The following is a 25,148-nucleotide window of genomic DNA, read 5'->3' as shown; positions in this document are numbered from 1 at the left end:
TTAAGTATCAACTATAGAATCCTTATCCAGAATATACATATAATTCTTAAGAAAAATAAATCTAGGGCCCAGCACAAGCGCCTAGTGGCTAAAGTCTTTGCTTTGTAAGCATCAGAATCCCATATGGGTGCTGGTTCTTATCCCGGCAGCCCCACTTCCCATCCTGCTCCCTGCTTGTGGCCTGAGAAGGCAGTCGAGGACAGCCCAAAGCCTTGGGACCCTGAACCTGCTTGGGAGACCTGGAAGAAGCTTCTGGCACCTGGCTTTGGATCGGCGCAGTACCGGCTGTTGTGCTCACTTGGGGAGTCAATCATTGGACGGAAGGTCTTCCTCTCTGTCTCTCCTCCTCTTACTTTCCAAGATAAGTAAATATTAAAAAAAAAAAAAAGAAAGAAAAAGAAATCTAATAAAATCAGTTTAAAAATAAGCAAAGGGGCCCAGTGCAGTGGCGCAGTGGTTAAGGTCCTCGCCTTGCATGCCCGGGATCCCATATGGGCACCGGTTCTAATCCCGGCAGCCCCGCTTCCTTTCCAGCTCCCTGCCTGTGGCCCGGGAAAGCAGTCGAGGACAGCCCGAAGCCTTGGGACCCTGCACCCGTGTGGGAGACCCAGAAGAGGCTCCTGGCTTCGGACCGGCATAACATCGGCCGTTGCTCTCACTTGGGGAGTGAATCATCGGACGGAAGATCTTCCTCTCTCTCCTCTCTGTATATCCGCCTTTCCAATAATTAAAATAAATCTTTAAAAAAAAATAAGCAAAGGACGTGAAGTTGTTATATGCTTGGCCAATAAATTTGTCATTGGGAAATGAAAACAATGAGACAAAAATCCCCATATTGTACGTTAAAACCCAATGAACTTGAAGAACAACAGGAACTATCTTTCATTGTTTATTGAAACAAAAACAAATTCCAGTTATTTGGAAGATATTATGGAAGTTCACTACCAGCTTAGCTGTAGGCTCATCCTGTGACTGAGTCTTCCTTACGTGGAGTCTTTCCTATCTAGAAAGATGACCCAGATGAAAAGAATAGCCCTTTGTTCTTATGGCAGGTAAAGACCTTCAGCAGCACCTCAAGGAAATACAACCACAAGAGCTGAGGAGCCTTGCCTCTGCTTCGACGTATGTCAAAGCCTTTTCAGATCTGGTATTATAAACCAAGGTAAACGAAAATCACTGAGAAAGTTTATGACACTCCCAGGGGGAACTAAAATGTAAATAACTCCCAGTTGCCACACTGATTCAGAAAAGCAGAGGGCAGGGTTTGGATGAAGAACTACAGTTAGCAAGTGAGGACAGGAAATCCCAGAGAGGCGAGATCCACAGAATGGAAGCCAAAATCTGCGCCGATCTTGACCCACGTTTCTGACGGGCTCCTGTAGTGCAGAGTCCACAGAGATGGTCCCTGGCTAAGAGGATCACGGGATCGGTAGGAGCCACCATGGGGGAGACGGCACTGAAATGAACAGCCAACCGATCAAATCACAGGATTATTGGGAACACAAGGAAAACAGGAACGTATGTGCACTTGTACCAGATGCTGAGCTCTGTTAGGAAGGCCCTGGCATTGTCTGGGTAGTGTGGTGGTGGGCGTGTGGGAAGGGGAGGAGAAATAGGCCTGAGGCCGGCGATAGGACAGAGCAGGCTTGTAAGGGGGCAGAATTAGTGAGTTGCTGCTGGTGGTGGGGAATAGTTGGAATTTTGATTGCGAATAAAAAGGCTCATGCGTGACTGAGGATAAATACATGCAGAGAAAGGGGCTGAAGTGATCAATGAAATAACAGCTTACCAACGAAAATCAAAGTGAACAAAGGAAGAAGTGGAACACACACACCCCTCTACGAAATTCACAAACACACTCAAAAGGAACAAGAGAAACAGCCGTTTAACAACAAGTGGCATTGAGAAAAAGAAAGATAAAATAAAATGTAAGTACGGATGAACTGAACCAACCCAGTAAAAGACAATTACAACGGGTGAAAAAAAAAAAAAAAGTCCCCATTCTCTCCAATGCGCAGGAAGCAGAGAGAGGCCACACAGGAACACTGACGGTTTTTGAGCATCAAGTTGATGAGCCTAGACTATGAGAACAAGGGACATTCAGGGTGCTTCCTTGGAAATGGAAAGTAGCACCAGCAATGAGCTTTCGCTTGGTGCTTTAGATATATGCAGTTCTGGAGGGTGTAGGTTCCATTTGCCGCAAAGGCTTCTGACTCCAGCTTCCTGCAAAGGGAGGCACTGGGTATGGCTCCTGAGCTTGGGTCCTGAACCACCCATGGAAGCGAATTTTCACAGCAGCAAATGTGAGAACATATGGCAACGGCTCATTTCCTGGCAAACTCAGCTCCCCAGGTCGATCCAAGGACAAAGGGAGCATCTGAAGGTGGTTGATTACCTGACTAGAACTAGACAGGTAGGTTAGTAGGAACCAAACGACGTGACTTCTTATGGAATGGGGAAAGAGGTGTCCCAGACTCTTGCAACTTCTCAGCACCCTTTTCCTAAAACCAGAGGAACTTGGGTTCCAAAAGTTAACAGACTCAGTAAAAATGAAACCATGCTCCCGTCCCATGTATTACATGGCGTTAGCAGTTTAAAACAAAGCATTTAGTACACAAACTTCGGTGATCAGTGACATGCAGGAATGGCTTTAGGAATACAAAGGTATTTCCACGGAAGAAGAAACATTGTACCGAGAGACTAAAGGAGAAAACCAGGACTTCATTCTTGTATGTTCAAACAAAACAAAACAAAACAAAGCAAGAAAAACACCGCCCGTCGGTGCTGCCGGGAGGGGGTGTCTGTACCCGGAGCCACACCGACGCCTCCCTCCAGCTCGGCGAGGTGGGTTCTCCGGGCCCCCGCCATCATCAGGGAGCTGTGGTCCCAGATCGCGCCCTCCGGGTCCACCGCACGCCCAGCAAGGGCCGCGTCCTGGGTGCGGAGGCCCGCAGGCCGGGGCAGCCTCCCCCTGCGCGCCTGGGCGGGACGCGGCGAGCCGCGAAGACGGAGCTGGGAGCGGCGCGCGCCTCCCCGGGCCGGGCTCCGGCCCCTGGCCAGGCGGGCAGGGCGGTGGGGCCGTGCGCTCCGCCCCGCGCGCCGCCCTCGGCCGCCGGGTCCCCGGGGTCCCCGCGCACGGCGCCCCCGCCGCAGGCCCGACGCCACCTCGGTGGGGCCCGAGCCGGCCCTGCTCGCTGGCAAGCCCCGTTATTTTAGTGCGCAGTGTTTACAGAATATAAGGTTCCTCAGGAAGAGGTTGGTTTATAAGAAGAAACACCTAGATTTACCGAAAACTACGAAAACCAGCAAATATCTTCAATGTCGAAACACTGAAGCTATTTCACCTACCACCTGAAATGAAATACGGATCCATATCACTAAAGTAACATTTTCTTGTCGGTTTTGGTACCAAAACAGGAACATGAAATCACTGGCGTGGGAAGCTAGAACATATGACCTTTTTGTTGTTGATGGTGTGAATGCACATTTTTTGTAAGACCTAGAGAGTAGAAAGGAAAAAATTCCTAATTTGAGTAATTGTGCAAATCTGGCGACATAAACAGGGCATAAATCTTCAAAGAAGTCTACCACATTTTTGTAGTAGCAATGAAACATCTAGGAAAAATTTAGATGTGAAAAAGACAAATTTTAAATCACATAGGAAATATCTTTAAAAGAGAGACTGAGGGCTAATACTAAGAGCCTATGATATTAAAAGACATAAAAACAAATCAAAAACATGGGAAAATTAGCCATGTTTTTGATGGAAAGATTTATCAAGATGATATAACTTCCTTTAAAATTAGCAACTAAATAAACTTCATTTTCCAGTTAGAAACTGATTAGGAAAAATAGAATTTTTTTTTGGCCGTTGGATAAAATGTTCTTGAATTTCTTATGTTGAACAAATGCCTAAGGGGATAGCTGAAAATAATAACAGCAAAACGGTGTAGTATTGGTATACAAACAGACAAGTGGATCAGTAAAATGAAGCAGAGGATTTAGAATTAGATGATGGTTTACTTGAAAAGTGAGTATGTGAGCAGTGTGCAAGTGCATGGGAATGGAGAAAGACGTAAATAGATTAATTAGTTGGTGATGCCAGCAGTCACCCACTTCTTTGGAAGAAATTAAAATTTTAGGGGAGTAAAAGCATATAATGAAGTTTAAACATTGAAATTATAACAACAAAAATATTTCAAGAAAATCCAGAAAGTGAGAGAGTTACAGATTCCTGGAACTATAAAGCTTGAAAACCTAAAGCTGTGAAAGAAAATTCAGCATAGATAACTACATAAAAATACAAAAACTTTAAAAATGCTATCTATCATATCTCTTCATACCAAATGCATGGAAAAACATTATTGCTAAAATATTATAAAGCAAATGACAAATATTTAATTTCTCTGTTATACAAAGATATCTTCAAATTGACCAAAAACTAGAATCTAAGAGAAATTATCAAAGGGTAAATAAATAGGACATAAGAGAGAAACCCAAATGGCCAACAGGTATATGAAGAGTGTTCATAGTTACTGGTGCATTAGAGATATGCAAATTAAAGTGACATTTGAACTATATCTCCATCAGACAGGCAGAAACAGAAACGAATTGTGGTGTCTATAACTAAGGCAAAGGTGGAGGTTGGTGTTTTGACATTAGTACAGGAATGTAAAGTGTTTCAGATGGAAAGTATTATAGCAACTGAACTATAATATACTTGGAAAACAATCTGGCAACATATCTTAAGATTAAAACTTCAAATGCCCTTCAACACAGGAATTCTACTTCTCAGAGTTTATCCCATTGATTAAAAAGGACCCCATGATTCATGTTGCTTGCTAGTGTGTTGTTCACAGTGGAAACAAAAGGATCATTCATCACGCACGTTCTTAAATTCACTCAAATATGTTTGTGATCAATGATTGTTAACTCATTCTATCTCATTGTCCTAAACAGAGGACACCTTAAATTGAGCAATAAATATACAATCTATGGTAATTTTGAAATAAATATCATTATTGGCTCTTCTTTAGGAAAGCAGTAGGTGCATGATTAGACAGTTTAAAATAATTATAAAATTCATTGTGAAAATAGCATACATTTTGCTCAGCTGAACAAAAGGTTACATACATAACTGATACTTAACATACGTGCACTTATGAAAATATTTTCTAGAACTAGACTGTCATTTTAAGAAACGTGCTCTAACTGAAATTATCACAAATAGCTCTTTTGTCAATAGGACATTAGGACAATGTGTACTGCATTGTAAAGTGCAGTATATTGCGCTGCTGCCCAACAACTTCACGTGTTTCCATGTGGGGTTATTTGTTGTCACCCTATGTGCTTGGGAGTAATGTAGCTGCTTGAAACGGTAACAAAATAAAACAGACAAAAACACACAAACCAAAAAACCACATTCACACTCTTTTTGGATAGTCTATTCACTCGGTATGACTTGCTGGTACACTTCCAAACAGTGGATCCCAAACTATAGGATCGTGACACCGTGCTGTGGAACCAAGAGGGAAAACAAACTACACAAGTTTTCTGTGATACAATAACATTAATGAAGAAAAAACCAAAAGGGTCCTATGATTGCAGATTTGATCTAAATAATAATTGTAAAGTGGTACATAGTAAATATGTCATTGTTGGGATAAACTGCAATGCAGTGGAACCACATGTCAACAATGGAAAAAGGAAGTCAGCATAAAGCTGGCATGCCTCAACCAAAGCTATTGCGTAACTATGATGGTCTCATTGGTAGTATGGACAAACACAATCACTTGGTTTCCAACAATTCCACTTCTATTAGACTAGGGTTAAAAAAGGCATTGGTCTGTCTTCACTCAAAATAAATGCATGGATGATTCATTAATTTGTGAACAAAGAAAAGAAAGATCTCAAAAATTTGTTGGATTTCAGAGGAGGTCACTTCTCATGCTCTTTTGTATTACAGGTAGTTGGTGCCTATGGATAATTCTCTTTTATCTTCAAAATATATAGCTAACGCCGCCAAGGAGAGAGCCTTTGAAAAGCAAGTAACAAGAATTAGAATTCTTAAAGGTTTGTTCTATTATAATGGAAGTATTTTGAATAGTTCTGAAGAAACAATATACAATGGTAAAATTTGCTTCTTTCGAGGAAGAAGGCTGGAAATAAAGGAAGTATGATCATATAATCTTTGATGCAAAAAATAAGCTTTTTAAAAAATAGATCTGAGATAACCCAAGTGCAACAATGATTACATTCCTTCTTATTTTCTAGGGTCAGTGCTTAAAAAAAAAATGTGCCTAGCTATTAAGATGCCTGAGAGTTTCTGCTGTAAGCGCTGTGTTTGACCTTCATCTGGCAAATGCTCTCATTATTGGTCATGTCATTAGAATTACGTGCACAGGCTTTTGCCTTCATGTGCTTAGACTATGACCCTGAGAAGAAGAAACAATCTGTAGTCACCATTCAGTGGGTGAGACCAGAGGCAGCTTTGGGGAAGTCATCAGCAGGAAGGGCTGGAGGAGGGGTAAGATTTTGATGTGCGCAGTTGATGGGTGGGAAGAAAGAGAGTATCCCAGGAAGAGACCGGCACAGGTTCTATTCAGGAAAGCTTATATGAAAATTATACAAAGAAGAAGAAATGGGAAAATGCTTTTAAGAAATGAAAACAATGTCCAAGAATCTTTAACCACCAACTTGAAGATCTCAGTAAAGCAGCCATTTAGTAATAAAATGGACATAGTAATATGAATATATGAAAAGAGTGCTTCACCACTGCCAAAGGAAATTCCCCGAAGAGAAATGGGGTAAGGTGAACCTACCTTTGAATTCTTCAAACCAAAGTGGCCTTTAAGATACATAAGAGATCTGTATTCGTTATAGCCACAGCTCACTAGTTCTGGGAAGGGAAAAGCTGACAAACCTTAAAATATGTAATAGGGCATCAAGGCTTGGGTTATTGCCCTACTTACACAATGACCATTCCTAGGGCATGAAAAGCTGGTTGTAGGAACCTTCTTAGGAAATGTCATTGGGTGTGCATGAAGACTAATAACAGATCTGTGTTTTCAGAAACAGCAGTTTATCACTATCATTCCAATAAGAATATCCACTGCACTGGCTATGCTTTGAATTGTGCCTTAACGGAAGGCTGGAAGTTCTCTTAATGACAAACGGATTGAATCAAAAGAAAAGCTTCTCCAGGAGTTCAAACGCCATCACAAAGAATATGTCCATTCCATTTATGAAGAGCCCTAGACTTCCCACTCTTCTCTCCCCCAGAGCTCCCATGGCCTTGACTGAGGTATTATTGTAACAAATGGACTGTCTGCTTGTTTGTAAAAAAAAACTCATTTTACAGAAATGTCCACTTGCGCATGTACAGCAACCCTTGCTAACACTTTACGTCTGTATCACCTACATATATATATATATAAATACTTGTTCATTAGAGTAAAAACATTCTGTGTGTAGTATTGGCAGTTGAAGATAACAGTAGAGCAAAGGTATTTTGAGAACTCCTTCCTGGCAACAGTTTCCATGCAGCACTCTGCTTTTCCACTGTTCTTTTTTTAAAGCAGAACCTGAGCAATGGTATGATCCACCACCAATAACATGTCAGAGAGAAATGCATTTTTTTTTTCCGTTTAGGGTATAATCAGTTCCTCCAAAGAATGAATTTAAACCCACCATATTCATCAGGGTTCTCTAAACAGAAACAGTAGGGTGTGTACCTAAATCCACACGGAGATGCGGTTCCAGGGATTGGCTTATGTGCTGGTGGGGGCTGGTGAATCTGTCTGCAAGGCAGCCCAACCAGGATGAGGGCCCAGGAGTGTGCTCCCACCGCACCGGGAGGCTGAGTGGTCTCTTCCTCCAGAGATTTAAATCTTGTAATGATTTTAGCTGATCGCATGATCCGTTTTATCCAAAAGCCACCAGATCAAATGCTAGTTACATCTGAAAAAGATGTTCACTGTGATATTGACACTGGGGTTTGACCAAAAATTGGGCACAGTGTTCTACTTGATAGAAACCGCTTCCACAACAACCAGCAGTCAACATCCTTAGAATGATCTATTATTGATCCCCGCTTCATAGGGTAAGATTCGGTTGATGACCTTCTGGATTCTGTGTTTTGTTTCTGCTTGAAATGGCCAATATTTGACTCTTTTTTCATCTGCAAAGTGGTACTTTCATGGTGCTGACTGTATTATCTGGGTGTTCAGTAACGGCTTCCTCACTTGGAAACATTTCTGTATGAAGCAGATTTCTTTTGAACATTTTTAGGATTTAGTAAAAGTGATGCTCTTTTCCTCACAAGATGTTTGTTGAATATGTGTTGAGGAAAGGGGACAGCCAAACTCAAGCCGTCTAATGCCAGACTGAACTTTTCTTAGTGGTAAACCATCAGTGTGGACTTTTAACACTAACGAAAAATTCTCCTAGCCCTACCATGTCTATGATGCAACAAGTAAAATTCATTTCTAATTAATTTCCCCTTGGAATCACCATAGTTTTTCTTTACTTCTCTGCAAGTAGAAGAGTTAAGCTTTAAAATCTACCACAGTGACGGCTGTGTCAGGCTCAAGAAAGCAGCCTGGAGCTTAATTTCTGAATCTTGTATATGGTTGGCAGGGGCCCAAGTATCTGAAATAGCACCCCTTCTCGGGCTGCACGCTATTAGGAAGCTCGACTCAGAAGCAGGGCCAAGTCTAGAACCCAAGCATTTAGAGATGGAATTCAGGTGTCCCAAATGGTACCTGAAACATTGGGGCAAACACTTGTCATCTGAGGGGAATTTGTTTTTCTCAATGAAAAAATGACAGAGTTTCTTCCATCTGCTAATGCCCACTGTAGCCAGGACTGGGCCATGCCAAAGCCAGAAGCAAGAAACTACATTTGATTTGCCAGATATTTGGGCTATCACCTGTTCCCTTGCAGGCACATAAACAGGAAACTGGATTGGACATAGAAGTGGGCTCTACCCAAGGGGAATTTTTAAAAGGACAATTGATAATACTGAATGTTCAATGCCAATTTTCTCTCACTCCAACAAGAGGTATTATAATAGTCTTTTTTTTTTTTTTGGTTTAACATCTTATCTTTTGACTTAAAAAAAATCTATTCTTTTAAGGTGTAAATATGTTAAAAAATGAAATATCCCTAGAATTCTACAATTGAGCAGAAGTACTGTCCTACAGTCAGCTATTAGCATTTAACATTTATCAAATGTAAAAATGTTTTTAACAAGGAAAATATTTGTAATTAGAAGTGAATAAAAATGTTATAAATAAACAGAAAAAATGTCATCTAAAATTTCAGAAGATTTGTGTTATCTAAAGCCATTCTATACTTTTATTTATATTTTTTGTGAAATTCACATATTTTTCTTACAGCAAACATAACACGTTAGGCAACAAGAAGCTGCAGTACTATTATTGTTTAATTAGCAGCAAATGAATATTGTAAATCTGAATATCTGGACAATAAATAGCCTGCTTCTTTGGATGTGAATGTTTAAAATGTAGTTCTCACTGCAGCTTCATGATGTGGTTGCTATTTTACAGAGCTTATACACACACACAAAAATATGATCTTTGTCTATATTTTATACAAATACAACAGTAGTTTGTGAATACATTTTAAGTACATGATATACATGATAAGCCACTTGATTTCCCAATATCACAGAATAGCAATTTTTAAATGCAATAAAAATATACAAAAATTCAGCCTGGAATGCAGATTTTTTTTTCTTTTCTATTTTGACTCAAAACTTTACCATTAGAACATTTTTAGAGTACTAGTTCAAACACTTTTGCAATAACTAAAAATACAATTTCAGCAGTCCAGCTTATGTTCAGGTATGATGCAATCCATCTCCTACTGAATTCCCAAGTCTGTTAAATCCAAAAGCTGTTAGTAACTTACAGCATATTCTTCACTCCACACGCTATTGTAAAGCCCACTTTCAACTCTGAGTTATAGTCATCTTGTGGACAAAAGCTGGGTTTGTTCTGGTAACATTTGCACGTCCAAGATCTCCTTTTGCAAGTGCACACAAATACATTGTGGTGGTGTAAAAAGTTTGTTAATGACAAATGAAGTCACAGTATAAAAATATATTGTACACCTTTACATCTAATGTAGTCCTTTTTTTCTATGGATAAAAAAATACAACTGAATGAGACAGAGAAGTCTGTAGCACCATGGAGAGTTGTATCCCAAGTTACATTAGCAGCATGATCCAATGTAATATTGAAGGAGTGTTTCTGAGAAGATAAACATTCATTCTGGTTCATCTGTACCACGGAAGTTTATAAAATTAAGTGTTTTACACAATAGCAATAGTTCTGTGTCACTGTTCAAGCTAGATAACTTAATTAAAAACCACTGCCTTCCATCCTCAGAGCGTTGATGATGCTGCAGAAGTGCCTAACAGTGACCTACGCATACCTTTACCGATGCTGGTAACCTTATGTTGTTTTGTAAGATCCCGAAGGAGTTCTCTATGGGGTTTTTGCACAAAACTACACAAAACAACAAACGTAGGGCTAAATCATCAGAACTGACCATCTGTGCTGTGGCCATGGCTATTGACACAGTGTGAGCAAAGCAAGACACATTCAACGTAGGCGCTCATCTGTCAGAACGGTCTGCCTTGCTAACAACACACACTCAATGCTTAAAAGAGCTCCTCCAACGTCACATGGATCTCAGTAGGCTAGAAGCAACTTGGGTGAACTGGTATTTTCTCTTAACTTATGTACTGGGAAGACAGTGTGCTTTGAGACACGTAAACCTTGTAAAAAAATAAAACCATTGTAAAACCTTATGAAAAGACACACATTGATTCTGTGCAATACAGCAAATTGATAAGAAAACACTGTAAAAATGTACCTGTTTAAAATACCATCTACCATTTTTTGTACACAAAGCAATATATATCAAAGGTCTACATATATCTCATCTAATGGCACTTGAAACAAATTATAATAAGTCTCAAAATAAAAGGCATAACCTATAAGAACGTTATCTGTAAAGATTTAGATTCATTTTGAAAGTGCTATATCTTGTAATATGTGTAGTATAGAGGTTGACCAAGCTCTATTTTTTTAAAAAAATATTGGCCTATAATAAGTGTATTGCTCACTAGATGCATGATCCTGAAAATATGTTCTCTATAACATTCATTATTAGCTTAATAAAGCAATCAGCTCTGGCTCATGTTTCAGTCAGTATATGGTTTTTAAAAACCGCTACTGTCCAAATTAACACAATATATCGCTATATTCCACCAATGACTAAGAAAAATAAAGCACAAGCAACAAACAGGTAAAAAATACACAGCTTGAAAAGAAGCACTAAATGAAATAAAAAAGATGCACCAAGAGTGATGCATGATCAGCTAGCAAAACTGATGAACTTGCTAGTTGCTCTAACAGTGACCGACAACTACAGACATTACTAGTACACATCAATGGATAATATTGCTTACAGTGCCACGAGCCTTCCACACCCACACTGCCGTGTTTGCTGACTTCATTTGTACACACATGTGGAAGTCAAACTGAATGAGGTTCAATATCTTGTCCGAGGTCCAAATTCTAAACTATTCTTATTTAATGTTAATCCCTTTTTTTTTTCACCAAGCTAAGGCACTACCCAAAATATCAAGGATGATGATTCTGGCCACTGGAGATTGAAAACAGCATTGGCAGCAACTATTTTTAATCTCATCTAGTTGACATTAAAAAAAAAAAAACAGAAATTTTTTTCCTCCTAGAGGGAGAAAAAAAGAGCCAATTCTGTCTCATCCTTGTTAGAACATTGTGCAATTAAAATAAATGAGTACGTCTCATCTTTAATAGAAATTCTCTCAAAAAGGATTTAGTGACCACTATGGTCAATTTTAAAAACAAATTAGCTGAATTCCCTCTTACTTTGAAGTGTTATTTCAAGTCTAAGGGGGCAGAAACAGGCAAAGAGGTGAACATGTGAAAATTAAGACTCCATAACTTTAACACTGTGCCCTGGCAGATGTGCCTCCACATATGTGAATTCCTTACAGGGCGAGAATTAGGTTGACACACACACATATTTATGTGTGTATGACATGTGACATCATTCCCCATTTTCAAAACGCTTTATTTAATAAATCCCGGGTCTCCCTTTTATTATATTAACAGTGAAATACAGCCTATGAAGGCCAATGTCCTAGTTCATTAATTTGACTTCTTCTTAAGCACATTTTAGGCTAAATAGTATTTCCACACTTGGGATTTGTGATTTCTATTTAAAAATAGATTTTCTATTTACTTGTGCTCTGTCACCAAATTTCTTTTTATTTCTTTTTTTAATGGTGATTAAAGCAATATTGAACACTAATCATTCAACTAGAGATTTCAGTAAGCAATCTGTTTCATAGAAACGAAAGGAAACAGGAAGCAGAGCGCAAAGCCTACTTTCAGAGCAAACAGTCTCCTAACCAAAAGCTTAGGAGCAGCTTGAAAATTAAAAAAAAAATGTATTTCCTTATTAACATATATAATTTTAATGCCTTTGGAACACACTTTTTTTTAATAAAATGTAATTTTCCATAATAAAATTTAAATACATAAGTATAAAAACTACTGCTCCTAGGATTAAAAGACAGGAGCATGATAAAATATCAGGAGCCAAAGCTCCCTCAGAGAGCAACTTTGATTCTATGAAGTGCGATAAATGTATGTGTGTGTATTATATATAGAGAAACCCATGTACATTATTACAATTTACATTCTGCACAAATTATACTACTCCCAAGTATTTTAAATAATGTATTATATTCAGTAATCTGCACTCATTTTTAGAAATTCTTGGTAAACATTTTTTTTTTCAACATGCAGTGATAACTGGCCCCAGGAAAGAAAAGGGGAAGGGACTCCCACGCTGGGCCAATGAGTGCTCAGAAATAGTTTCTTTCTTTCTTTTTTTTTTTTTTTAAAGAAGAGATACATACTCTTCATAAACTTCCCTCTTCCCCCTGCCCCAACAAGATGGGGTCTTCAAATAAGGTGTTAACAAGTGCTTAATATACATTTCTTAGGTTGATGTCCCAATGATCCTTAGAAAAAATGCACTAACTGGACCTTCAAGCCTGTGGTGGCTATGTAACTTGAGGAAAGCCCATTGTAACGGGTTCATTCAGTGAATACAATGCTCTTGATTGCTATTTTCACATTAATGAACACAGTGTTTAGTTACCTTACTGTGTCCTCTACAAACTCAACTTACTTGCTATACTCCTCTCATTTCCTGGAGATGCATAAAGTGGGGCTTACTGTGTATATGTGTGTGTGTGTGTGTGTGTGTGTGTGTGTGTATTTTTTAGGTGACTAAAACGCTTATTTTAGTCACTTAAAACTTTGTGGTAATTCCTCAAATGGTTTTCCATCACTGTGTTAAACTTCAAATTCTGCATCTGAAAACAGCAAAGGATTCACACTGAATGAAGATGATACTGTGGGGAACTAGGCCATCACTTTTGTTTTCTGTTTTTGTCTCTTATGAGAAAGGAAAATGTCATAAAAATTCCACAAGAATTGATGTAACCGCTATGCTTTGACTTCACCCCTCAAATAGTCCAAGCTTTCATCCTTGTGGTAGAGGGTGTGATCCCGAGACAACTTCTAGGGTTTGACTGGGGGCTTCATGGCTGCCTCCCTCCTCAGGCACCTCTCACACCATACAGGCTGAGTCAGCTCTGGGATTCACACACCTACCGTCCCAAGCACCATGATGGCCCTAGATTCCCTACTGACAGAACCATCAATCTGAGTAAGACTGCCTGTGCACCTGATCCAACCTTCGGCTGCAAAAGCTGGAAAAGATGAAAAGAGATCTACGTATACACTGATTGTGATGCGATACAATATTAATTTTACTAAATGGAAAGATAGTAAGCTAAGGTTGAAAATGACAAAATATCCTGTGTACTCTAAGTTAGGGCCAACTACTACGTAACATGGAAAGTCATGTTACCTTACTAGGAGTCTCTTTTTTGCTATAAATACTGGTGCTTTGTATTTAGGTTTTGTTTTCCTTATATGCTTATAATAAAGACAGTAAATATTTTAACCAGACAATAGCAAGGCTTCAAAATATACTGATCTGAGATTATGGTGTTATTGCCCCAAACTGGATTCTTCATTCACCTGAAACACTTGATTAGGAATCCATTCAAAGGCTAGTAAAAATTATTTAACTCTTGAGTTATTCACATAGATTTTATAAAATTTACATTCTAATGCAAAAAATATAAGAAGCCAAATGTGAAAAGGTAGAGCCATTGTTATTGCGAAAAACAAGGAAATTTTAAGATCTGAAAGTAATTTCAACATGGGATCTGCAAAACTTTTTAGTAATAATGGCTTTCCTACATGAAATAAAATCCATAAAATATGACAATTGGCAGTGAATCAGGACAAAAAAAACCCAGGTAAACATAACTGAACACAAATGGTTCCAAAGCTCATTTAAAAAGCTAGTTTCTACCTTATACTGGCTTAATGAAAACTGGTATTATACAAAAGCAGAAACTTTTATACTGTCTTAAAAGTAGGCACTAAAAAAAAACTCCTCTAAGGCAAGGGCTACACATCCATAATAACCCCCCCACCGGGGGATCCTACTGAAAAGCTTGGTGGAAACGTGGCAGGGTGGTGCTTGTGCTTAAGCTACTGGTGAAAGCTGCAGAGAGCGAGTGCAGGGACCCAAGGCCTAGAGTGTTTGCAGGATCCTGCAGATCCTGTGTTTGTGGGGGGAGCTGGGAGACAGAAGAATGTGTTTCGTCTTGGGAATAGCTCATTCCAAGGCTCCCCACAGATATAGGGTTATACGGAGGACCGTTTAATGGTATGAAATTAAACAACTGAGAAAAATCCAAGGCTGGTGTGTTGAGGGAGTCGCTGATGGAGATAGAGCTTTTGGACAGGGCGAGGTCCCCTGCACCATCTTCGAGGGACCCGCTTTGAGGCTCCAAGGCTAGCTTGGAAGAGGATGACGCTTGTGAATCCTGGGATGAAGAGGGTGCCCCACCTTGTAGCTCCATCAGGTAACTCTCAATTTCCCCCTTTAATGGCTGTTCTTTTTCAGGAATCGAAATTGCGTATGAGGTAGAACTGAATGGATATTTGAAAGAAAGGTGGTGAGAGGGATGAACAGCATCCATATCTATGGGGCATGTCATTCCCAAAGGCAAAGTTGTGATCATTTGGTGGGCAGATCCCGAGTTCTGCATGGACTGAAATGGAGTGTTGTAGAGGTTTAACTGCAGAGTGTTGGTGAATGGCTTGGAAAGCAGTTCACTGGAAGGCAAGGACATCACCGGCAGGAGCTCATCTTTTATAGGCACAGACACGTTGCAGGTAAATGGATCCAGGAAATCCACTGGTTCCGTTTTCACCTTCAGAAGCTCTTGATTGTGACTCTTCTTCATATGTCGAGTTAGGTGATCCTTTCGGCCAAATCTCTGTGCACAGTACTGACAGAGGAAGTCCTTTCTTCCCGTGTGCACCACCATGTGTCTGCGGACATCCTTGCGGGTGTAGAAGCGGCGATCGCAGTGCTCGCACTGGTGCTTTTTCTCTTTCACCCCACCGGATGACTTGCCTGCATGGGATTTAAGGTGCTCCAGAAGCACTCCTGTGCTTTCGAAAGTCTGCAAACACACCTTACAGGTGAGATCCCCGCTGGTGGCGGCATGCAAGGCCAAGTGACGTTTGAACCCAAGCTTGGTGTTGTAGTTCTTGCCACACTCTTCACACTTAAATGTCTCTTTGTTAGGGTCATGTGTGTGGAGGTGATTCTTCAGATGGTCTTTCCGGTGAAACATTTTCTCACAATAATTACACTTGTGGGTTTTCTCAGGAGAATGAGTAGCCATGTGCCTTTAAACACAGATATAAGTGTGTAAGTAATTATTACCACAAAAGTGGCATGTATTCATTTTTCACAAGGGAAGTTAAACTACTAGGCTAACATAGAATTACCTTAACAAATTAATAGGTACTGCAAGGATAGTTAATACACCTAAATACTGCAAAACTTGAGCCATTTAAGTTGCCACTTAGTTTTTGCTGGATTTTTAGCTGATGTTACAAATGCAAATGAGCAAGACTAAACATACTCACGTAAATGTCCAAACCTTTTCTGGTCCTAATTTCAATACATGGAAATTCTACTCTTAGTTAAGCATTTTACTTAAAAAAAATCCAAAGACACTAACACACAAAATTATGTGATTCAGAATATTAATAACTAGCCAATGTCTAACATACCCAACATTTCTTCTTTGCAAATTAGCTGAAAAATGTGTATACAAATACATACGTTTACAGTGGCTTCAAATGGCCAACATAAGAGAAAATATAATCTGAAAGACAAATAGAGTTTAATACCTTTGTAATTTGTATTTAGAAACAAAGGCCTTGGTGCAGTCTTGTTGTATGCACTTGTAGGGCCTCTCTCCTGTGTGAGAGTAGGAGTGAACCTTTAATTTCTCAACACTGTTAAAGGCCTTGTCACACAGTTGGCAAGGAAAGTTTTTTCTTGGTTTGGTTTCACCACGCTTACGTTTCCCTGATGGGACTTTCTGGGTATCTCTTACTTCTGACAAATCACCAGGAATGACAGTGGCCATCGCAGCCTAAACCAGGCCTTCTTGTTGGACACTTGGGAACTGCCCAACTCCACTAAATGATATAGCTTTAGGTGGCTTCTCAAGTTTCATGTGGTCGTAAAAGAAAGCAAAAGGGGACTGGAAAAAAAAATAAGAAACAACTAGTTTGTAACTAAACTCAATTTTTAAAAGTTTTATTTGCTATGTGATGCTTTTGAATTAAAAAAAAAAAAGAAACCATAAAATGGATTCAGCTGGTCTGATGTTGTAATATCTGTAGGTTTCTTTATAATTGTCCAAATACATATAAATGCATTGCTCAGAATGAACAGTTCATACATACCAGAAAATTCCACCTGACAAATGTTGTACTTAGGCATAGCAGTAGTGATTTCAGGAACTTTCAGGATGCACCAAAACACGACTCTGGAAGGAGCACTATTAACCCTCACCAGTCAGAAGGGACAAGAGAGCATACATCTGATACACCTGACTAAAAACACACATGGTTTCAGCAGACACTTTCAGTTGGCATGTCAGCTTTAGTCACTCTCTGGCCCACTCTCATGGGGCAAAACAAAACAAGCAATGCAACACCCTTTCAGGTGCCTGTGGACTACTGAGCCCATGTAAGTCCTCAATGCACTGGCACCAGAGGCTCTGGTCAGCGTGAATGTGTACTCTCTAGTTGTGTGTTCAAACCCTAAGGGATCTCTGAGTCAACAGGACAAACAATTCTCTTTTCCATCTTGTAAAATGATTATGTTCAATGAGAGCACTGGGGTCAGTTGAGAAGCTGGAGTCACTGGGCCTTGCCAATAGCCAGGGATGGGGATGGTCAACCTGGGACATCCCAACTTGCTTGGACTTCTGACTTAATGCATAACACCTGTACAAGAATACAGGCTACAGAGATGATTTGGGCTGGCAGAGAGGTATGTTTGAGTTTTAATTTATTATTGGTGTTTTGAGAAAGAGTGAAACATACAGATTGTACAGGAAAGAGTATATCAATTCAAGTCAGAAAATTCTAAGTCTTTGAAAAAAAACAGAGGTGAGAAAGTATTATAAACTTTCCTCACAGTAAGCAAAATCAGCCTCCCAAATGTTGAACTGATGCAAGTGTTAAATGATTCCTTACCATTTGTGAATTCTATTATAATGAATTATTTTTAAGAGACCATAGAAATCATAACACCTGTAACCTAATTTTCATTTGATTCACTTTACAGTGACTTGTTGACAGTCATGACATCAACAGATAAAAAGTGTGTTTCCAAGCCTTACATACCCTTCAATACAACACTTCAAACTGTCCATAGTGACTATAAAATGAATCAGATTAAGATACAAATGGTGAAACTCCATTTCATTATGACACAAAGGAACCCAATTTAAAAAGGAATTAGAAATAATGCTCTTCCTTTTATGGAATTACATTAAACTGAAAGAAACTTTGTTTTTAAACCCCAGTGAAGATGGCAGAGTATACCTCATGACTATGCTTTAAATTGTATGCATATTTTATGTGTTCTTTCTATTGGTAACAGATTTTTAATTTTAAAGTGCTTTAAAAAATTCAGAGGTTAAAAATGTGTTAGGATGAAATTGGTACAAGTCAGTATAATTTGGAAATACTCTATGATTTTCTTAATAATATTCCTGACTTCTCACTATTCTATTGTTAAAAGTTTAGTATTTGTGCTTCTGAAGTGAGCACAGTTTTTCGATTCTGAACATTGGTTCATTCAATATGTTTGCCAATCTTTGATCACATTTCTCATTACTTCCTTAGGATAAAGGAGGAAGGGACACAATTTACTTAAAATTGTGTCTATGAAAGATAGTGAATCTGTTCTCTCTGATCGATTTCACACTCACAGTTGCTGGTAACCCTGTTGTAGCAATTATCATGTATTTGCTATGACCCTGACAATCTAACGTGCTAATAAATTCTTTAACTTAGATCTGATTTTTTTTAAAAGTGAAACATAAATGTGACTGATTGTATTCAGCTGCCATTCAAATTGGATTTTTCATCTTATTATGTTTTTAAGAAATGAAAACAACTTCTTTATCATTTGTGTCTTGGCATGCTCAGCCTGCTACACTGACTTTCACAGATTCCAGCTATATATACTTCTGCGTAAAACTTGAAATACTCTCTCCTTTGCAAAATTAACTGTATTTTAAAATAAGCTTTAGTGTATGCTCAAAATGCAGACTGTCTCTAAACAGGCAAAATACAGCAATCATCTATACATTTGCTCAAGTTAGTAGGCTTCCATGGCCTTCCTTCTTTATCATGTAGACACAGGTAAGGTCCTGAGCACTGTCCAAATGATCTAAAAGGATCCTTTACAGTTTAAATTGGACAGGAACACAATATGACTGTCTTCACCCATGCTAACACAGTGTGTGCCCTCTGGTTTTAGATTCTCTGACTCTCTAGGACTTGTTCCTATCCTGCCGCAGTCTCACTCAAAACACAACTCCTTGGTTTCCCTCAGCCAGCTACTCTGTTGTAATTGGTTGACAGTCATGACCTTTCAATATATGATATAATATGATGTTTTTATGCATCTATCAGAACACTCTGAGAAACAAGCTGATTGTTTTCTAACTGTATAATCAAAAAGGAATATAAAGAACCTCAAACCCTTGCATATAACTGACATCTGAAAATATTTCAAAGACTGGTCATATCTGTCATTTTGTTACAAGATTCAACTATACTGGGCAGAGAATTTCAGTTGAAAAATACAACTTCAAAGTTATTTTAGAAAGCGTTATTGGCACACCATAAGGTAATATCTAAATATTTTGGTTATATTAAAATTGGTGATACCCAATCTGAAGTAACAAATGCTTTTTTTTTTGCGTGTGTGTGTACATACTGAGCAATGAAGAATTGCACTGATTTCAAATATTACAGTTCTCTAAGACCAGCTGAAATTTTTTCATGGCTGATAATAATTTTTCATCTCAATACATTATAAAACTTAAATTAGTTATCATAGGTGCATTTAACACTATAAGATACATATGTAGTTCTGAACTCAACATTTATATAATCAAATACCATATTTGTAATACACATACCAATCAAATACTTTGAAAATGCATGCATGAAATGATAGTTATTTTTGTTCAATGCATACCTGACTGCAGATGGAAAAAGTCTCAGATTTTGATCTTAGCCAGTCCCATTAACTCCTCGTGGAAGAGAGTGGAATCCAAACCTTCCCATTTTGGCCAATCTATGTGGGAGGGGAAAAAAGAGAATAGACTATACTCTAAATGGAACCAGTGCACAAATGACGGAAAATAAAAGGCAAGAGAATGCAATTTCATGGCACATGCTTACATTCCATACTCTGCTGATGAGTCATGCATTTTTCTCTATTTGCATATCTTATTAGTTCTAAGCACATTTACATGACCAAATAAATGCAGAAATAAAACATAAAACAGTATTACCTAGATAAACGCCAATTTGTGATGCTGAATGACTCCCCACGTTTCCCAAGTTCCACTTAATGTTTTACCAAACTTAACTTCCATATGGAGAGAAATGGATAGTAGGGCTACTGAAGGTAACCAAACTGAACAAAAATTCATTAAGTGTAATAATATTACGGGAGAGACAAACTCAGTTCTGTCTTGGAGAGCGCATCTGGAACCACACCAAAGAACAGACTCCTGATGAAAGCACTCCCGCCCACGCTGTGCACACTTGTGCAACAGGGGCTTCTCGGAGCTGCACTCTGGTTACCTGCAACACCTGCCAATTTCTTTTTCATAATGCTGTAAGAATTGCCGAAATGTAGCAACAGCTTTGTGCTCTTTAGATTACGGAAACATGCAAGGGAGACCAAGTGCAGGTTGTACACAAGAGACAAAAAGGTGTTAGGAAGAAGGATCACTTGCTTTAGGAAGTTGCCATTGCCAAGTATTAAAGTAGCTTAAAAAAAAACCTTCTAGTAGCATGATTTTTAGTGGACTGAGAAGACTTCTAGAAAAAGATCAGTTAATAATTTTTGGTTACACAAATAAATGTGAAAATAATTGTGGTCACAAGTCAGAAAAATTCAGAATTCTCTTTTACCACAGAGTACAATGTAGAGAGATATTAGTAAACTTTATGTATTATTGGAGGTGAACATTCAGGAATAATGACTGTAAGAACATGAGAGGGATATATAAATCAAATGGTGAACGTATAATAATAAAGGTATTTGTCAATGACAGGTTAAACAAAAATAAATTTACACATAAATCCAATAATTCCCCCTAAATCTTTCACATAGTTGAAGAATTTGTTGAAGTATAACTAAAATATTTCTCAGAGGACATTCAAGCATTATTAGAACAATTCCAAGGATATATTTGAAAAGCAGAATTATTCTTACGGTTTAAAAGACAAGAAGAAAAAATAAAATTTAGATCAAATAAAAGTTAAAGCCAAAGCTCCATTCTTTTGTAAAGCATAGGACATGCATAGATGGAAGAACTGAATTCGGCACATTAACATTGCAAAACAACGGAATTAACGTTGTAAATACTTACTTGCCCAGTGTACATTATACTGAGGTTTTGGTATGATAGTTATGAATATGAGAGACCATTCTGGGTTATGATGTTACGGTAAAAACATAAATACCTTACAAGTGTGGAGGGTTTTCATTACTGCCTCCCTGGAATTCAGTGACTCCAGAGGTGGGTGCATTTATCATCATTGCCACAGACGCTGAACAATTCGACAGCATGTGCGTGGTCGAGGAGGGGCTGGTACCCCCATACTCCTATTTCACTTTTATTCTACTGCAGTCTATGACAGAGGCAGGTTAGCAAACCAGTTTGCAAGGGTTAATCTTGTCATCATACCAGGCCATTTTGAAAAGTTCAGGGGAAAATGGAATTAGAGGATACATTAGTTTTGGTGCAAAAAAAATATCTGAAATTCTATATGCAAGAGCTCTGCAAAAAGTTAATGGAAGCTATGTAATCTGCAAAAAATCACACAAGGATTTCAATGTTCTTTTTTTGCACCAATAAAAAACATCTTTTCATTCTATTTTTCCATGAACCTTCTGAAGTACTCTCACAATCAAAAGCCAGAAGTGGGGACAGTGTTTATTTTCTCTGTTAGAGCTGTCAGATAATGATCCCCTCAAGGGAAATAAATTGAAGGCTTAAAAAGCTTAAGACAGTTTACAAAGTAAATATTAAACAATTTAAGTGACTACTATGATAATAACTTGGAATATTAGAGATCTGAGTAGAAAAAAAAAACTAAAACCAAATCTGACTAGTAAACAATTGTATACTTTTCTTTCTCCAAAAATATGAATTTTGTTGTATCTTGTGAGCATTTATAAAATTTTTATTAATGCTTACTGTAAATAAAATTGTTATATGTGAACATTTCAGTATTTCAATATTGAATATTAAATATTCAATACATATGCATTTATTTTGAGCTATATAGTCTATAAATTATTCCTTCTATATATTTTTCAGCATGTAATTAAGTGATAAGTAAAAGCCATCATTTACATTTATTTTATAGCAACCAGTTCCAGATTTACAGATAAATTCCTTATTTGAACTTATTTTGAGTTCTTTTGAGTTTCCAAATCATTTTCAAGGATCATCAATTATTTCCCCAAACAAAAGAAAGTGGGAGCTGATTAGAAGTACTTGGATTGAAATACAATTTACATAATCCTAACTAAAATTATTTCTGTGTTCTACTTTACAAAAATAAGAAAAAGTTTTCAAAAAGTATTAGGAGTACTGTTTTTAAAAGTCTTCAAGAAAAGCTATATCTGTATTTTTACTGTCCACTTAAGAACACCTTATCAGAGTCTTGCTTATGCTCTTCAGGAGAGGAACATTATTCCTTTCTTGATTTGAAGACTCTTCAACATAGAGAACGCATGCACCCATTTCAAGCTGGTCTGAGATGGAAGAGCAGCTCAGAACCCCCTTTCAGTTTTTGTTGTTCACAGAATAGGACGTTCCCCTCTGCCCAGGGCTACTTAGTACCCACAGAAATACTCAGGAATCTCTCCTCTACCTGTCTACACACATACATTTTCATCTTCCTACATTTCACATGATTCTGAAAACAGTGACTCACACAAAAAAACAGCAAGCAAAATGAGTCATATGGCAGAGGGTCTACTGAACCCAATTCCCATGAGAGTAAAAAACAGGCTTGTAATTAAATTCTTTCTGCATTTTAAATTCCATAGTTCTGACAGTCATCTTCCTGAGCTTTGTGAATTTTTACAGCACTTACCTGCATCAATCACTCTTTCATATTTAAAAGTTAGAACAGATTTTGGTAATTAAAGGCGAATGCCAACAATCATCAAAGCTTTAGTCTCCCTCATGCTGATCATAAAATACCTTTGGTAAACAATTCAGAAAACATCAACATTTACTCAGAAACATGTTTTTCATATAAACAAGATAGGCTGCAAAAGGAAACTTACCACTTGGTAATATTTTAGCTTATGTGCATGACATACATGGAGTTTTGAATAATGTGAATGAAACTATCAACAAACTAGTTAATTGAAAAGCCTCAACTTTGAAGGAAACACAACATAGCATATTTAGGTGTGGTTTTAAAAACCAACTTCAATGATCCTGAATGATAATTTAGATACTTTGATAGGAATAAATTTCCAAGGTTTATAAAATCATTAATTAGTGAAGAAAAAATTTTAAAAAGACAACTTTGGCATTATGAATCCTAAGAGACACTGAAACACTAACCACCCGTAGGCAGCATGGTGCAGGGCTCACAGCAGTGGTACTTAGGACTGTTTCATGAATGGCAGTAAAGTAAGCATTGGATGAATGAAAACACTGAAAACAGGGCTGGTGCTCAACAGCAACACAATGTCCTACGTAAGACAGAACATACTCATTCAGAATCCTGTCAATCCTAACATCATGTGGACACAGTGTGGGTCAGCAAACTGAATACGCCAACGGGAAGGAGATCTTTCTTTTTTGAAACTTAGCAATTTGAAAAGTCTTAAAATAGTAGCAATTACAGTAATCAACAAAGCTGTCTGAAACACTTTGCTTCAGAAAATAAGCCTTTTCTGATTGGTCTTATTACTAAGGAATCAACTAGAACAAGTAGATCCCATCCATCTGCAGAGTGAGCACATGCCAGATGCCAGTATCAGCAGCTAGGAAGCAGGAAGGACAGGGGGCTGCTGTGGGGCTGCTGCTCCCCACCGTGGAGAGAAGTGTGAGAAGCCACAGGTGCACTGACAAGCAGGAGAGACAGCAAAGACCTGAGGCATGGCAGGTCCTGGAAGAGTTCATTCTATAATGGGAATATGGACAATTTTTCTATTTAAGCTGATTAAAAGAAATGATGCTACCCTCTCAGAATGATTGTGTTTAACATTTTCAACTGATTTTCAGTAATTAATTAAATGTAGTTCTAGAACGATCTTCTGAAAATTTACCATTTAAACTAGCCTTACTGGGGCCTGGCGTGGTAGTGTAGTGGTTAAAGTCCTTGCCTTGAACGCGCCAGGATCCCATACAGGTGCTGGTTCTAATCCTGGAGGCCCCGCTTCCCATCCAACTCCCTGCTTGTGGCCTGGGAAAGCAGTCAAGGATGGCTCAAAGCCTTGGGAACCTACACCAGCATGGGAGATCCGGAAGAGACTCCTGGCCCCTGGCTTTGGATTGGCTCTGAGCCAGCCATTGCGCCTGCTTGGGAAGTGAACCATCGGACGGAAGAGCTTCCTCTCTGTCTCTCCTCCTCTCTGTATATCCACCTTTCCAATAATAAATCTTTAAAAAACCCAAAACACAAAAAACAAACAAAAAAAAACTAGCTTTACTGAACTTTAGAAATGTCTTATATTTAATAAAATATTTTTAAAAATAGTCAAAGAAAAGATTAGATTTTAGTTTTAAGACCCAACATGTGAGGGTGGGCATTTACTGCAGTTTGGGGTATCCCTATCCCAGACAGGAGTGCCCGAGTTGAGTCCTGTGTCTTCCTTCACTTCATGCAGTGTCCTGCTAATGAGTACCCTGGGAGGTAGCAAGTGATAGTTCAAGTACTTGGGTCCTTGCCACCCATGTGGGAGGCCTGGCTGGAGTTCCAGGCCTCTGGCTTTGTCCTGGCCCAGACCTGGCTGTTGCTAAGATTTGAGAAGTGAATCAGTGGATGGAAGATCCTTGTCTGTCAGTCTCTTAAAATAATAGAACAGAATAGAACAGAATAAAAAAGAGAATAAGAAAAAGTCAAGGAATTTCAAAGTAGAACCAAGAAATTCCATTACTTCTGTCATCTCTATCACTACGAATGTTGCTTCAGCCTATACATTTTTCATGAGTACTTAGAATGCACAGATAACTTGATGAGATGGAATATTCATATAGATTTTTTCCAATTCAGAAATATTTTTTCGTTGGTTGCTTATTTTATGTAACAAAA

The 25,148-nt window shown here is 38.4% G+C and overlaps 1 protein-coding gene across 2 annotated transcripts in view; it reads right to left on the bottom strand.

Annotated features, from left to right (window-relative positions):
- Nucleotides 1–12,593: 12,593 nt before the first annotated feature.
- Nucleotides 12,594–25,148, bottom strand: part of PLAG1 (PLAG1 zinc finger) — a 40,841-nt gene continuing 28,286 nt past the window's right edge. Inside the window, exons 1-3 of one of the 2 annotated variants that reach the window (XM_040972545.1) lie at nt 19,825–20,166; nt 16,443–16,801; nt 12,594–15,932 (exon numbers count right to left, since the gene is read on the bottom strand). In XM_040972545.1, coding sequence (XP_040828479.1) covers nt 14,672–15,932; nt 16,443–16,684 — 1,503 coding nt within the window. In that variant the 5' untranslated portion in view covers nt 16,685–16,801; nt 19,825–20,166 and the 3' untranslated portion in view covers nt 12,594–14,671. Of the gene's footprint in view, nt 15,933–16,442; nt 16,802–19,824; nt 20,167–25,148 lie in introns of those variants that run through there. The other variant, XM_040972546.1, reaches the window with a different exon arrangement.

This window comes from Ochotona curzoniae, unplaced genomic scaffold (assembly GCF_017591425.1).
Source record: "Ochotona curzoniae isolate NIBS_2020 unplaced genomic scaffold, NIBS_Ocur_1.0 contig_2318, whole genome shotgun sequence".
Taxonomy (NCBI): Eukaryota; Metazoa; Chordata; class Mammalia; order Lagomorpha; family Ochotonidae; genus Ochotona; species Ochotona curzoniae.
The sequence above is the reverse complement of the archived record's forward strand: the minus strand, read 5'-3'. Positions and strand labels throughout refer to the sequence as shown.